At 34.6% G+C, this 15,132-nt stretch overlaps 1 protein-coding gene across 5 annotated transcripts in view; it reads right to left on the reverse strand.

Annotated features, from left to right (window-relative positions):
- LOC6642045 (mitogen-activated protein kinase-binding protein 1) overlaps positions 1–15,132 on the reverse strand; it is a 77,061-nt gene that overhangs the window by 10,400 nt on the left and 51,529 nt on the right. For 4 of the 5 annotated variants that reach the window (XM_047010924.1, XM_047010923.1, XM_023175943.2 and 1 more), the window contains exon 3: positions 920–1,011. In XM_047010924.1, the coding sequence (XP_046866880.1) occupies positions 920–1,011 (92 nt within the window). Of the gene's footprint in view, positions 1–919; positions 1,012–7,091; positions 7,173–15,132 lie in introns of those variants that run through there. The other variant, XM_023175944.2, reaches the window with a different exon arrangement.

A 15,132-nucleotide genomic window follows, 5' to 3' on the forward strand; every position in this document is an offset into this window, starting at 1 on the left:
TAATGAAGTTTTAGCATACAGATTAAGCGAAATATATTTAATTTGCCTTAATAAATGCTTAAAAATGCTTTTAAGGAAAATCTGTTGAGTACTTCTTTATAGCTAGTGATGATATTTTTTTCCTATATCCTTCTTTATGATCTTTACTTTAACTATCTAACTTTACAGATTACAAGATTTCACATAAGTTGAAATAATGTCATCAATTTGAATTTGGGTTTAACCCAAAACCCTATTAATTACTATATTAGTAGTTCTCGACTATATATTTTAAATATTTTATAAATCTGCGTTCTTAAAGTTTTTCAAGCCAATTAACTACATTAAAATTTATATACTATAAATAAACCTCTTAAGCCAAAGCATAAAATTTTCTATTCCATTAGACCTAAACATTTTAATATTAAATTATTTTCTGCATTACGTATACGCCACGTAATTCGCACGACAGGAAAAAATGTCATTGACATATGCAAATCTTCGTCACTGTAAAATGGCAATTGCATTGACATTAAATGTGTAACCAGCTGATGTTATGTCTGTCAACAGCCCCCTTATAACCGCCGCCTACCGCCCACACCCCCTCCTGCACTCTCCCCTGTTCCGTCATCATCTGGGCCTGCCATTTGGGGCAATTTGTTAGCTGAGGCAAAACGTCTGTAACAAATTTGTTGCACCAACAAAGTTATGTATAGAGAAGAAGCATGCACTCATGTTGCATGATGCAGCCACTGATGATTGGCATGAGGTAGGGGGGGAGGTAGGTAGGTAGGGTCGGGTTGGGTACGCTTGGAGGGAGATTCAATCAAAAAATCATTTTGTCAACTTTAATATCTACACGGAAATCTCTCACAGAGTGTTTTTTATCTTTCGTTTTCATAATGGTTTTTCAGAGTTTTCAAATAATTTGAGTGCTTACCCCGCCGGATAGGCCAAAAGGCCGCTGATGGGTGATACATCCAATGCCGCATTACTGCATACAGTCAGACCCAAAACCTTTTTGAGTTTTATCTGCAAAAGAAAATTAAAGAAAAAACATAAAATCATTAGCTATTACATCATTTTTTGGGCAAGGTCAGCAGCGTACAAAACATTTGCTTGCACAACACAAATAATAATAAAAAAAAAATAAGAAAAAAATTTAAAATTAAAAATAAACGCAAAAAGTATTAGTAGACAACATATTGTTGTTGCTGTTGTTGTTGGGTGTTAAATATTAACGCACACAGTTCGCACACTTGTGCGTTATTTATTTGCCTATAAGCCAAGCCTTATCTGTGTTAACTACATACAACATTGTTGTTAACACAATATTTCAATAGATGTTAGGTTTTCCATACATATACACTTGAAAAAATAGTCATACAGCAGGATTAAATCAAATAACTGACCATAATTAATGGTCATTTCAATGCTTGTAATAAAAACAGAGTACAATTAATTTATGTGAAAATTTATTCTACCGACTAAAACCGCAAACAAAATAACTCGGCTCTGAAATATCGTGTAATTAAATTTGGGCAAACTAAATAATCTAAGCCAAATTGTTAATAAATTATGTACAAGTGAGCCTTTTGAACAACACCATTCTTCTGGACATGAGTTTGGCATGACAAACTACTGGATGGCTTCATCCTCGAAAAATTTCTTTATTAATTCATGCGGCTCAAATGCATGAGTTTTTCTTTTTCAGAAAAAAGACATTTCTTTGATAAACAATTTAAAATAATCTTATTATATTTGAAACTGAAAATATTTCAAATTGCTTAAGTCCATTGGATATTTACACATTTTAAATAATAATATAATAGTACAATTTCACATTTATTAAGAGAAAACTAAGAAATTCATTTGGCATTTTAGTTATACACAAGACCAACAGCCTTTTGTTTAGACATTCCCTAATCAAATCTTACAAATGGCATTAGACATTTGAGGTAAGTTGAGAAGTCAAAACATAATATATTTTTAATTATAATTATTTAACATATTCTTCTTTTTTGTGTAAATTAAATATTCACATCGAATTTTGCTTTTATGAATACTCAACCACGCCCCCAAGGGTCAAGTCTATATTGATTGTTGTTTGTAAATCATTTTTCCAGTTTGTTGAGCATCAACATATAGAAGAGTGTCAAAGCAAGTGATATTTAAAAACTTTTCATTCATTTTCTTGCTTAGTTCTTAGCCATGACTTCATTCATAGTAGCGTTTGGTTACGCCTCACTAGAGTTAGGCTCACCTTGATCTTGCCCATTTACTAGCGCTGTTTGTTTGAGTACAACAAAAAAAAAGCAACAATTACGGGGCAATATTACTAATAACAATAATACATTAAAAACAGGTTGCCACATACACACACACACACACACACACTCGTACAACAAAGAAAGGAAGTGTGCTCAAGTCAAGTGCTTTATCGACTGCCGCATTCAAGTCTCAAGTGATGGAGACACAGTTCAATTTTAATTGTCTTGCACTTGCAAAAAAAAAAAAAACAAATCAAGAGGTATGTATATAAATTCCTTCCCCATATATATATTCTATATAATGACTTCTGTCAAAATTGTGTGGGCGAAGCATCAAGCTCAAACCAAAATGATGGGACTTTAGCTATAAGTTTTCTGCGTCGCAAATACAACTAAGCTGAGATCATCTCGAGAGAGTTAACTCTAAAGAGATTTTTTACACTTTACGTTTTTACTATGAGAATTATTTGATCGGCTTGTTTCATTTTAGCCACCAACGCGATCTTCAATACATACATATATTTATATATGTATGTTTGTTTATATAGCATATTTATGTGTGTTTCTTAATGCAAAGGTCGCTGTTTAGAAAACCGGTTTGCTATTCTAGAGCTGATTTATCTGGCAGTTATTTGTTGAATTTTTAATGCCACAAATATGCCGTGAAATTGTAAACAAATTTTTGTTTTTTATTTTTTAAAGCATGGCTAGAAAATTGCCAGAGTCAAATCTAAATAATTTGAATATAATCATGCATAAGCACGATTGAAACAACTTTCCTCAATGTTTGATTGGGCGTATGCGCAACGTGGGATCGTGATATGCAAGCGTCGGGTTTGCATATAATTAATAATTAGGCTTTAATTGACAAAACGGAAAGAAAAGAATCGTTTATTTGCGTGTTGATTATTTGTAGAAGGGGATTCCTTAAAACACTTTTCAATTACTGTTCTTGTTTGTCATTGTCTAAATCTATATGTTTGTATGTACTATGGATGAAAACATAACCGTTTATAGAATAAAATTAATTTAATTAATATATGAATCTTACAAAATAGTACAAAATTGCTTAAAGAAAGACATAATTAAAGACTTTGAACGTCACTAAAGAACTAAAATATGATAGAGATGTAGAGGATGAAGACAAGACTCTTATTATTAAAGTACCAGCTTCTCACTAGTTTTCAGTTAACATTCACTATTTCATTAGTAAATCTGATTCCTCAAAGTTTTCAATCCAGTCTCATCTAACATTCCCAACTTGTTGGTCAACCAGATTAACATTTCGTAGGTTAAGTAATAGCTTCTGTCAAGTTGGTGGAATTCCATTCAAAATCTTAATAGGGCTCTTAGCCTTAAACTAAAAGAGATTCCTCTAACTGATGATATCAATTCATTTCAATTTGTTTGGTTGCCTTTTTTTTACACATTTGCCTTCCGTTTTTCTCTTCATTTCTATTGTCTGATTTTTACTGTCAACAAACGGAAGTCGACACACGTCATTCATCAAAGCCAATTTGGGAGTTACAAAAATAAAAAAAAAAACCAAAAACACAAAAGTTTCTGTTCTGTGTGTTTTTTTTTGTTTTTTGAAAATACAAATTTGGTTGAGTAGCGAAATTGATTTTCTGCGCATTTGTTGGGCAAATAAGGTAAAGTAACTTCAGGTTGTCTGCCCGTGACAGATGCGGCAGTTAAACAATAATAAATTAATGTTTAATTTGTGTATTATGACAAACGAGAACACTTCTCTCTGGGTGTAGTACTTGTCCCATGACCATGACCAAAAAGCGAAACAATCTCATACGAACTTGGCAAGAAAAACTTCTAGCCACAGGCAAATCAATTTCAGTTGAGTGTCTTGCTGGATTCTTGCCAGTTTTGTTGTTAATCAAAATGCATTACAAACATGTGTGTGTGTGTGTGTGTTGTATTTATTTAGTTATTGTTTGCATAATAACGAAGTTGTTGGCTGTTTGCCTCTTCTTGGCTAAGTTCAATGCACGCAATTGGTCATGCAAAATAAAAATGAAATAAAAGCAAATGGTGTCAAAATCATTGTACATCATGGCTAGACACCTACTTGAAACAATAGAGAAGGAATGGCAGATGATTATCTCAAGTGCCGAGGCGATTATTCAGGTCAATATGGGTCATTGTTGAGCTACCAATTCCCTGGCAGTTAGTCATGGCTTAGCCAAGATGTCTTTTTTAATGAATTAACTTGAAATAAAAAGTGAAACACAGAATTCTAGGTATGTAGCTCTAGGGATGGTTTTTTTTATCATTTTCTCTGGTTGAACCTTTGTCTTTGGAGTTTTAACCGGCATCAGCCTTCCCTCACCCCCAAGTCCATATAATATTTCAGCCTTGTCTTACTAATAAACAAATTGAAATGTCGTCTAAGACAATAAAAACAAAATAAATACATTGTGGGCTGCTGGTGCTACCCACTCCCACAGCAGAATGAAGATTATACAAAAAAATAAAAAAAGGTATTGTGAATTCTTCTCTTGAAATATTTTTATGCGACAGGTGTCAAGCTGAAAAGGTAGAGCAGAATGCCAACAACCTGGCAAAACGAGGTCGCCAAGCAAAGATTTATTCATGAATCTATTTCTATCTCCCTCTCTCTCTGTCTGCTTTTTTCTAAAATGAGGAAGTTTTTACCAGGTCAGCAACTCCCATCCTATGGCAGCTCCCCCACTCCGACACTTGTAGCCGGCGTCTTTGGATTTTCATGACTCTAATTGCATTTTGTATAAGTTAAATAATTAATATTAATAAATTGATCATGTTATAAATAATTAGTTTAAACATGAACTCTCTCGCATCGTCTTGATGAGAGAGATGATGGCCATAACATGCCAAGCCACAAAATGTATTTTGGTTACAGTCCAGCAGCCAAAGCTGGCGCCGCACAAATCAATTAATAATCATATAGCATCGAATTTTAAGCCTCTCAGCCAAACACACACAAAAGCAAGACTTAATTGGCTACCAGTTTCACCTCACTCCACCCCATATCATCATCACCTCTTACTATAAGTATATACTCCATCCAATCAATAAATATCTAAACAGGAAAACAAATTTCTTTGAATTTTAGTTTGTTTGTTTTTTGTGACTGTGTGTGTGTGTGAAATTCTTAAAGATTATGCATAAATTTGAAATTTATTAAAGTTAACATTTAGTAATTAATATCAAAATTATTAATACAACAAACTTGATTTGTTTTAGTTTATTAGCATATGAGTTTGTTATATATTTGACATGCCCTTGCTGTGGGTATTATGGTTTTAGGTCAAATACTTGTAACAAATTATAGAAGTCATCGTTTTGAGCTCATAAATTACATTTCTTCTATCAACCAAGAAGTTCATAATAACCTAAGGTAAGAAAAGTTAATTTTCCTTGCTCTAAGTCAATGAAAAAGTTTGACTTTGTTAACAGTTTAACACTTGTAAGATAAATTGTAATAAATTCACTTGATATGTTGGCCTTTTTACTTGATTTTTGCCATTCTGTTTTATGGCAAATAGAATTTTGTGGTCTAGGTTCATTGATTATTGATATCCTCATCTTTCTTTTCTAATGTCCAACGCATTCTTTCAACTCTGGTTATCTTATATCACATTTGCTGTTTTGTCTTTCTTTGTTTTTTGCTTTTGCCTTTCAGCCACGTTTTGTGCATTTCCAATTGGCTTTCATCGGATTATTTGGGGTGAGGGGAGACCCTCATAATAACAACAAAAAATATATTTGTATCTACAATAAGCTTACGTGAGCAAAATCTTTATGACTACGAATATGAGGTTCAAGTTGTTTGGGCACAGAAAACAACAAACAAAATAAAAAGAGATATATACATATTGTACATTGATTTTTTTTCTGTATTTGTTTGCCAACTGTGTTTAGATCTCCTTGACATTGTCTAAAACACAATGGATGAAAATTCCTTGCAATGCTTTTTCAAAAATGCCGCCAAGATCAATTTTAGCTATAGCTAATTGCCCATAATTACTTGCGGGTAGATGAATTCATCTCGTACAGAACTTGACTTAACCGCAAAAACTCATTACAACTGCGGAGACAAAAGTTTTTGCCACATGAATCATGCCACAGAGTGAATATTTGACCAAGTCAAAGCAAGTCAAATGTGGGCAGCAATATACATACAAATATTTATCTATATATCTGTATATATATATATATACATATATCTTTCAGCGGATATTGCTTTGCAAAAGCAAAAAGAGAAAAAGAAAAGAAATGAAATGTAGGAAAAGCCAAACAAGCGCAGAACTTGCTTTCTATTGGGGACAGAGAATGTGTAATGTAAATGGCCTTAACTAACTATCTAACCGAATGAAAGTTGTCTTCAGTTGCTCAAAATTAGAAAAAGTTAACACAAAACATTGAGACATTCGACACAAAGAGTATACAGCAAATTTTCTACTAAAAGGATAGCTGTTTGTGATGTTTGTGACAAGGAAAATTAATTAATACAAATACAAATCACTGCCGTTAATACTTTGAAAGGAGTGAAGTAATGTTGGTGAGAGAAAAACACAGAAAATATATACTAAATGTGTCCAACCCAGACTTCTAAGCCCTCTCGTCTTGTTCTGACATGAACGGTCAATAGTTTTCTTAACTATCAAAACGTTCTGGCTAAGATCCATGTATCTTTATACAAGTTTATCTTAAGATAATCTCTTGGACTGGACCTCAATTTACTGACTTATAACTTTCAGTATATGAAACGCATATTATTCATGTGTATTACATCAATTCTGATTCACTTTTAATCCATAAGTTTTTGGTGTTTATAACCTTTACCTCATAGGCTGCAACATCCTCTTTGCCATAATGGGCAACTGGTGATGAGTTTCGTGGAGCAAACATTGTTTTACACAACACATTCCTTGAGGGTATATATACTATATAGTAATATCTTACGATAACTAGGTATATATGGCACTGAGATACGCCCACAATATATCTGCACAATTATATTAATAAATTCGTAAATATTGCTGGTTTTTGGGGGCGTTTTTTATGTAATTAATATATATTTATAATACACATGGAAAATAATACTTTTTGCGGTCTGAGTATTTAACTTTGATTCGTAATTCGCTTTGTTGAATTTTTGTTGTTGTTTTGTTTTGCGACTTTGTCAAGGTCGTGGCTGGATTATTCTCTCTTTCTCTGTCTCTCTCTCGTTGAGGTTCGTTGTATCTTTCAGTGTTGACTGAATTCGTTGCGGTATCTTTTTGACTACTTCATATTCTATTAACATTTATTTCACTAATTTCTTAAATTTTTTTTCATTTATCTTTTCGCTTTGTGTGTCACAAATTGGCCCGTAGCATAATTATAATTATAATATATATATCTTTTTTTTGTTGCTCGTTGGCATAGAGTCGTTTTGGTTATTATGATTATTATTGTTATCGGCGTTTTGTTTGTCAGCCGTCGTCGCGTATCGTTTTTTACCGCGGCTCAAATGAAACTGTCGAGATTTTGAGACAACATTGTTGAGTTAACCAAAAGACACAACGATTGTGAGCGAGAGAGAGATTGTGTGAGTGAGAGCGAGAGGCGATTGAGTTTTTGAGCGACGCATTTGAAAAGACGCACACACGTCGACAACGAGTATCTGATAGATACTCAATCTCAGACCTCAGACCGCAGTTTCAGTATCAACTCCGCGCTCTTTAGATTTGCATATTTGAAGAAACACGTTTCTTCAAACACACACACACATGATGAAGTCTCTCAACAGATCGAACACACGGTGATTTTCCTCCACACGGATCAAATAATTGACATATGACAAGAACCTAACTTGAACCCAAAAAGAAAAACAATTTATCAATTGCTCTGGCTGATGTCGGCCAGCCAGCCAGCACCCACAATAGTTTAATAATTTACATATATGAATAGTTAAGTTGAAAGTGTTTAGAGCTCATTATAATAACTAGAAGCCAAGTAGTATCTGTGTCTCCTTCTCTCCGAGTGTGCAAATGTATCTGTGTCTGTCTGTCTGCACTGCCCACAAAATGCAATAAATTGTTAGCAGCAACAAAAAGCAATCCACTATATATATTGAATTGTAGGCGTACACGTTGCCTCCAAATGCTGTAAACAACCACAAAATTAGGCAAATCAACAGCAATGTGCCACCGTGATGAAGGAAAGGAGAGTGGGGCGGGGCATTGGCGGTTTGTAGTGCTAGAGCAGTCAACCGGAGCAGACAAGTCAAGCAACTGGAACATATTTAGGTGCCATTCCACACACACTAAAACACATAGCCGATATAAGATATCTAGATAGATATCTACTATGGCAATTGCCAAATAAAGCAATGGAAATATTACAATTCGATTTATGCACTAAATATGCAAAAAATCAACAAGAAATTATTAAATATGAACCAGTCAGCCTGCTTCAGGTGAAGACAACTCGTGGCTGATGAAGCCATAACAAAGATATCTATTGATTGAGTAATGAAAAGTTGTTTTAAGGAAGACTTTTATAGTTTCACAGATCTTTAAATGGATTGCATGAAAGAATTATGAAAAGATACATTTATTAAGCTAAAACTTTATCTGAATTTTGACTAAGATAGAAGTGGATCTTAGAAAATATAAATTAGATTGGATATAATGCATTTTAGAAGGATTTATCACGAACTAAGCTGTAAGCTGCTACTTCTAGATATTAAAGCTTCATAAAACATAAGAAAAATGTTAATTATATAATTTCCTTTTAAACTACATACTAGAAAAGAAAACCCAGTTAAAAAGTGCATAATTCGATTTTAGATTAAGACAATTTAACAGCGTGATTCCGAGAATTCTCATCTTTTAGTAGGTTTAGAGCTCTAATCACCTGATTAGCTTTAGTCTTTATATCAATTTAAACTACTTAGCACTAAGCTGATACACGGATATCATAAAACTGACTTTCAATAGCAATAATTTCTTTACAGCCTCCGGTGTTTAAAACCAATTATAGATTCTGACGTTGACTTTGGCTTGGAATTTAGTCTCTAATTGAATTCTTTTGTTAGCGAGTTGCTTGCAAGTTCCTTCCAATCCTACTTTGCGAGTTTTCAAACAAAATGCAATCATAAAAGCTAACTAATGCACAAAAGAGCCAATCAAAATTGTAGCTACCTTTCCATAAACAACTCTAAGTGATTTGAGCAAACAGTGAGCAGAGCAGAGAAAGAGAAAACAAAATCAATTTGCATAACACAAATCAAGTGAAATAATCAGGCGGCAACCGAAAAAACCAAAACGCATAGACAACATTGCAACGACAGATTGACAAACAAACAGAGAAACAAACAAATGCATTGCTGACATATCCCCCGGCGAACAGTCTCCCACCCACTCCCCCACTCCCTCACAATACCGACATTCTTTGCAATATAAAGTGAAAGACGCAACGCACTTGAATGCGAAAGAGGCCAGACCGGGCTAGGCCAGATCAAATCAAATCCGAGAGCCAAGTTGAGCTGAGCTAAGTCGAGTCGGTCGACCCGGGGACCAACCGAAACCGGGGCCAATTGTTTAACCAATTTCTTTATCTTGTGCCATGGCATGAACGTCTCTAGTTTATGGGGGAAAGTTACAAGCGACTGTCTGACTGGCAGATAGATAGATGGATAGATAGATAGTTGGATATATACTTGTGTATATCTTATATATTGTTATATCTATAGTCTACGCCTGCAAGCGACGCATAGTTGTCTTATTCAAATGAATGCAGACCAAAAACTTGTGCCACTTGGCTGCCTTTTTTATACCATACACCCATAGGGTGAAATGGTATATTAAAGTCGCCAAAATGTATGTAACAGGCAGAAGGAAGCACCTCCGACCCCACAAAGTATATATATTCTTGATCAGGATCAACAACCGAGTCGATCTAGCCATGTCCGTCTGTCCGTCCGTCCGTCCGTCCGTCCGTCCGTCCGTCCGTATGAACACCTAGATCTCGGAAACTATAAGAGCTAGAGCCACCAAATTTGGTATGCAGTCTCGTGTAGTATGTACGCTTATCGAGTTTGTTTCAAATTTTTGCCACGCCCCCTTCCGCCCCCGGAATTTACAAAAAACCGATTTTCTTAAAAAGTATAACAGATAGAAACATCAAATTTGGTTTGTATACTCGTTTAGTTAGCGCGCAAAAAATAATTGTTCCATCTTTTTGCCACGCCCCCTTCCGCCCCCGCAATTTACAAAAAACTGATTTTCTTAAAAACTATGACAGCTACCGACATTAAATTTGGTATGTAAGCTAGCCTAACAGACGCGCAGACATTGACTATTTAATCATTTTGCCACGCCCATTTCCGCCCCCGCAAATTAAACAAAACTGATTTTCTTGAAAACTAACAAAGCTAAAGTCACCAAATTTAGTATGTATTTCGGCTTAGTATGCGCGCAGAATATATATATTTTAATATGTTGCCACGCCCACTTCCGCCTCCATAATTTAGAAAAAACCGATTGGCTCTTGCAATTTTTTGACCATCGCAATCAAATTCGGCAGACTAATTAATCTTATCTATTTCTACCAAACTACCAAAAAATTTATTGAAATCGGACTAGAAACATGCAAAATATGCGTATGAACGTATTTTGCTACGCGATGCATAAGGGCAGAATTGGCCGTTGGCTAGTGGCGGCGCTAGAGTGCTTGTGTGTTTGTAGAGTGAGCGAGATAGCATATGGTATGAGGCATGTTAAAGCAATTTAATAGACATACATTTGGTTTTCGAAATTTTAAATATTTGTTTCACCTGGTGTATGGTATACCCAAGTCGGCGAGACGACTTACTTACTTCATTCCTTTTTAACTTTGATTTTTGCCGTCTATATGGACATTTACATGAATCTCGCCCAACATTTGTGCCTCCTTCTCACTGTCTCTATTTTCCATTGTAATTAAAATACTTTTGTCTCATTTGGATTTGGTTTAACAATGTTTGAATGGCTTTATGACGCTTTAAGTCAAAAGTCATGTGGGCATTATTAATAATAATTCATTTATTTGATTTATTTCTTACAGAGACAAATGTTTAATCTTGTTAATGAAGCGATATGGCAGGTTGTTCTCGGCCCGAGATGTATTAAATTAATGGGCCTACCATAGTTTCAGGTTCATAATTTATGCTCCATTCCCTATTCCCTGAAATGCAAACACACACCTTAATGTAAAGGCAATCCCCTTTTTGGGGTGAAATGCGTCAATCAATTGGGTACCAACTCCAGTTCAATCATGCATTCAACTAGTCAACACGACTGTCAATCAATCCTTTTTCTTTCCACTCTTTGATTCTGTGCACATTTGTCAATATGTCAATGAATTGCCAAGCGAATTCAAAATACCTCTCTCTCTCTCTCTGAATGATTGCATGACTGAATGAGCTAAGCTTGATCGCATTCATATCTAAATCTTGGCTAACTCCGTGGTCAACTCTGGCAAGCTCTTGCAACCATATTGGCTGCAATATTAATAACAGGTTATTTCAGGCATATTTTTGCATGACATGATGATTACAAACATTTAAAACTCTGCAATTAATTCGAAATCAATAAACCCATTCACACAAAAAAAACATATAAATGTGGTGTAAAAAATGCAAGTGCTAATAAATAATCTTATCTACGGCAAGGATGGGGGGGGGGAGAGAGACAAAAAATGTACAACATAATTCAATGAAAAAGAAAAGTTCCGCAATTTACTTGCCAGACACTCTCTGGACTACGTGACAAGCGTGATGGCTCTTGGGGGAAATAACTCTGGGAACTCCTCATCATAAATCTGCGAAAATTTCTGTGTTGGCCATCAAAAACAGAAAAAAATACAAGGAAAGTTCCATTTGTTAAACTCAAGACAACGACCAAAAGTATACCCTTTACTTTAATGTGAAATCATGTCGAAAGAAAAGTAGTTTAACTTTATCCACACTGAAGCTGTACATAAGCATAAGTTTTGAATACTTTGACAACTTAACGATAGGGAAACACTTTTAGCTATCGAGTAATTAAGACTACATTCATCATTCTGATGATTTAACGACTACGACCATCTTGAAAGTCATAGTTTATCTGAAAGTAAGTTGACTTTACTAATAGGTAATCTACTTTGCCAATGTACCCCAATTTAATTCAAGTCAAGAGAGTACACGAAAAAGTTTATGGAAAGTAAGTCGAAAAGAAAACTGCAGCGGAAAATTTTGCCAAAGGCCCTGGGTCTGGGTGTCAAAGTTGATGAAAGACACTACCATGGCGGCTCCTAAAAATCTATTTAACTTTAGCTTGGCCTACCCTATTCCTGTCTATCTATTCACTAACAAATTTACCTACCCACTTCCTCCGCTCATTTCCTTATCCCTCACTGCAAGTGGAGTAGACTTTTCAATCTTGGTCCCAGTTTGAACTGGTGGAAAATGCCGGCTTTAGTTGATTTGAAAGTTTAATGTGGTATTAGTGTTAGTTAAAAGGCTTTTGGTCAATGTTCGTTGTTGTCTTTGCTTTTATTGCTGTTGCTGTTGTTGTTGTTGTTGTTGTTGCTAGTGATGGCACGTAATGCACTCTAATGCCCGCGCAATTTATCTAATGATTGCTATTTGTGCAAGTAATTTGTGACTGCTGAGCAAATGAAAATGCCAACCGAAATGGGATGGGTAGAGACTCTTAAGAGTAAGGTGATGGTAATCCGGTGAAGGGGGGGCAGATAAATCTTTTCTCTCTCGATTATAAGTGTTAATTATATAGATAAACTTCCAAAAATGCAGTCAACTTAAGAGGCTTTTCTTGCCATCAGTTGTAGAGTTAAATAATTTACATTTCTCAATTTTAAATTAATCTTATATACGTATTTATATAATTTCATTTCCTGTTCTTAGTTTAATTTGACACACTCTCACTATTAAATCACCAAAAAAAAAAGATAATTAAAGTGAGTTGCCATTTTTATTTGGCTTTTGGTTCAATTTTTAAGTTAGTCACTCAGTCAGTCGGTCATTTATTCAGTCAGTTAGTTTTAAGTGCGTTTAATGAGCTAAGGAAATCACCGGAGCCGTCACCGTCTCTGTCACTATTTGGCCATGAGAGATAGAAAAAAAACACACACAATCCGCAACACGCAAAAAAAACACACTTTGAAACTGTGAGACACACAAAAAATATATACTAAATTATAGTTAAACATGAATTACGTTGTAATTTTTACTGTCAGTTGACCAAAAACGAGGGTAGATATTAAACTATTACTTGTGTCTCACTTGAAACTTGTGTTAAAATACTTTTATATTGGATTTATCCCATTAATATTGTTTATGTAATTGAATATTCTAAATTTAATTTATTTTTATTTAACGAACCTTTTGGTTGACCCTCGCTTATAAATAACTTATGGCAAGAAGTCAGCTTGGGTTGGTCATTATAATTTATGTCCGTTTGCACATTTTTGGACATGAAAACAAAAGAAGCAACTAAAGCAGAGCTAAGGCGTTAAGATATTTGTGCCAAAGTCTTCAGATTTTGCCAGACATCGCAATTTATAATTAACAAAACACAAAAAAAAAAAAATAGAAATAAGAAACCAAACAAAACCCAGAGAAGCTGCGCCGTGTGGGCAGTTCCGACTTGAAATTTTCTATTGTAAATTGGCATTTGAAATACTTTTTAGCACAAATGCCGGAAACAATTTTTAATTCACACACACAAACACACACAGACACTAACCGACCTCTAATTAAATCATAACTAATGTCATAAAATGCGATTACTAAAAAATTAAACAATTGAAACATAAAACTAAAAATTAAGTACTTAAAATTTATCACCAAAAATTGAAAATTTATGCAACATGCAAAAAACTGTGGGATGTATTTTGGGGGCTGGCAACTGACAGCTGACACCTGTTATTAGAGGCAACACTTTTTCGTTTGGGTGTTGCATCTCACAATCAGTGTGCCTGTGTGTGTGTGTGTGTGTGTTTGTGTGTGTGTGTACTGACTCGGAGTTGCAGTTGCATGGACATCAAACTGTAGCAATTTTCTTAAGTGCGTTGCAACTGTATAATGCCCAGACTCACTGGAAATACACATGAATACATTCGGTCTATCTGTCAGTCAGTTTGTCTGTCTGTCAGAGAGTCATTCAGCTATTTTTTTCAGGTGGGCGACGTTTATTTCTTGGCGGCTCAATTTTAAACGCATTTTTTTCGAGTGGTTTTCGGCTGTCATAAAGTTAAAAATCTTAAAAAAAAAAACTCCTCTGCATCATTTAGCAGTACATAAAAAATTTTACCTCTTTTTCCGTCTCTCCTTCCCTCCTCCCTAACTTATGTATATAATTAAATCTTAAAAATGCAGGCAAACAATCAGCCTTTGTGTCCACACGAAATTGATTGGACATTATGAAATCAATATTCAATTTAATGGATCCAAAAATTAAAATTTGATACACTTATTATGGTAATCACACTTTGAGTGGGGCGCAGAGTAATATGATATGAACAAAATACGAATGAGATAAGCACACACAAAAATATCAATTTGATCGATAACAAAATGGTCAAAACGATGTGTCGAAAAGCTATCTCAGTCAACTTAAAATGCGTTTTATCTAAACAAGCAACTGGCAAATATAAAGCTTGAACATTAAGTTCAGGTTTTCAAACATATCTACCCATCTAAAACTGATAATTGAAAGTAATTTAGATGCAGATTAGATAAGATTGCCTTATGTGAACCATGGAGAGATGTAGTGGCTAGAAATATCAACAAATGACATCAACATGGCTAATATCAACTACAAATAAAGTGAATGATTATGATGTATGATTTTGA

Source organism: Drosophila willistoni (assembly GCF_018902025.1).
Source record: "Drosophila willistoni isolate 14030-0811.24 chromosome 2R unlocalized genomic scaffold, UCI_dwil_1.1 Seg167, whole genome shotgun sequence".
In the NCBI taxonomy this organism is placed as follows: Eukaryota; Metazoa; Arthropoda; class Insecta; order Diptera; family Drosophilidae; genus Drosophila; species Drosophila willistoni.